Source organism: Echinops telfairi, unplaced genomic scaffold (genome assembly GCF_000313985.2).
Source record: "Echinops telfairi isolate 266 unplaced genomic scaffold, ASM31398v2 ScPeMD7_5;HRSCAF=22, whole genome shotgun sequence".
Taxonomy (NCBI): Eukaryota; Metazoa; Chordata; class Mammalia; order Afrosoricida; family Tenrecidae; genus Echinops; species Echinops telfairi.
Window position 1 is genome coordinate 31393369 of NW_022103901.1, and position 1444 is coordinate 31394812.

The 1444-nt window shown below is 53.4% G+C and overlaps 1 protein-coding gene across 1 annotated transcript in view; it reads left to right on the top strand.

The window, feature by feature from the left end:
- The window catches only part of LOC101643818 (testisin-like), a 19838-nt gene that overhangs the window by 16720 nt on the left and 1674 nt on the right, over positions 1 to 1444 (top strand). The window contains exons 5-6 of the mRNA XM_013005501.2: positions 598 to 881; positions 1267 to 1421. Of these exons, the coding sequence (XP_012860955.1) occupies positions 598 to 881; positions 1267 to 1421 (439 nt within the window). The remainder of the gene's footprint in view (positions 1 to 597; positions 882 to 1266; positions 1422 to 1444) is intronic.

The following is a 1444-nucleotide window of genomic DNA, read 5'->3' on the forward strand; positions in this document are numbered from 1 at the left end:
AGACAAGACAGTATTCTGATCAAGTCTCTCTTTATTGAGTGAAAGGTTGCAGCCTATATAGGCCAGGGGAAGGGAAGCACCCATCGCACATGTAAATTAGGCCACTTTGGTAATAGACCAATCAAGGAGTCCAGGGGAGCACGCCCTCAGTAACGGTTTACAATCTTCAACCAGGTATGAGAAGTGACGTCATTTTATGCAAATCAGGTGCAGGCACTAGATATGTAAATAGGGTGAAGACAATCTCCTACCCAATCAAGGGGAAGCAGGATATAGGTGCTTTATCTAAAAAATGTCACACCATGTATGGAAACCCCCTTATCTGTTTCTAGGCAGACTTGAAGGCTAAACTCAACCCTCCCAAGGACAGGCTATTCAGAGGGGAGATAACATAATCACAAAACTATGTCACGTAGGCAGGAATGGAAAAGTACTGCAAACTCTGACAAAATACAGTGAAGATTGAGCCGAATGGCCCCAGAGTTCTCAGACACAAGACAAGTCAGTGGGGATCCTGAGAGATCCTTTCCCTGTTCTATGGAGAGCACCCCTACACACACCCTGCCAAGCTCCTAACTGTACCCCCATCTTGCCCAGGTCCCAGGAACCCAGGAACTGGGATATCCAGTTTGGGGAGCTGACATCCCAACCCTCTCTACTGAACCTGCGGGCCCATTACAACCGCTTCAACGTGGAGAAGATTGTGCTGAACCCCAATTTTAAAGGGTACTCACCCTACGACATCGCCCTGGTGAAGCTGGCTTCCTCTGTCAAGTACAAAAAACACATCCTGCCTGTCTGTGTCACCAACTCCTCCATGGAATTCCAGAACAGGGATGACTGCTGGGTGACAGGCTGGGGGAATGTCCATGAAGGTATAGGTAAGGCTGAGGGGGGAGGGGAGGGGCACTGTTAGGGACTGTTTTTCTACTTCAGCCCCAGCTGTCCCCACTGGGCTGGTCAGGCCACCCGGGGTCCCAGCCAACCCGCCCCATCCTCCCCTCCCCTGCCCCTCTGTTTTCTGTCCACCTGCCAGGACTCTCTGGACCTCAGGCTGAAAAACAAGAGTCTCGGGGGTAGCTTGACCAGCCTGTCTACCCTGGGTCATTCTGTGGCATTGCTCAGTGCCCACTCCACCCCCACCTCCAGTGTACCCCCACCTCCAGTGCTAAGTTGGGACGAGAGCCATGTCCCAGGGCCTGTGGGTGTCCCCACAGGCCGCCCGGCATCCTCCACCTCTCTTCTCCTGCCCCACTCCCCACACAGCGCTGGGGTCCCCTTTCAACCTCCAGGAAACCCAGCTCTCCATCATAAACAGCACCTTGTGCAACGACATGTTCTACATGCCCCATTTCCGTTCCTTCATCCCGGGGGACATGATTTGTGCAGGTTCCGAGGACGGCAGCAAAGACACCTGCAAGGTGAGCACCCCGCTCCCAGCACC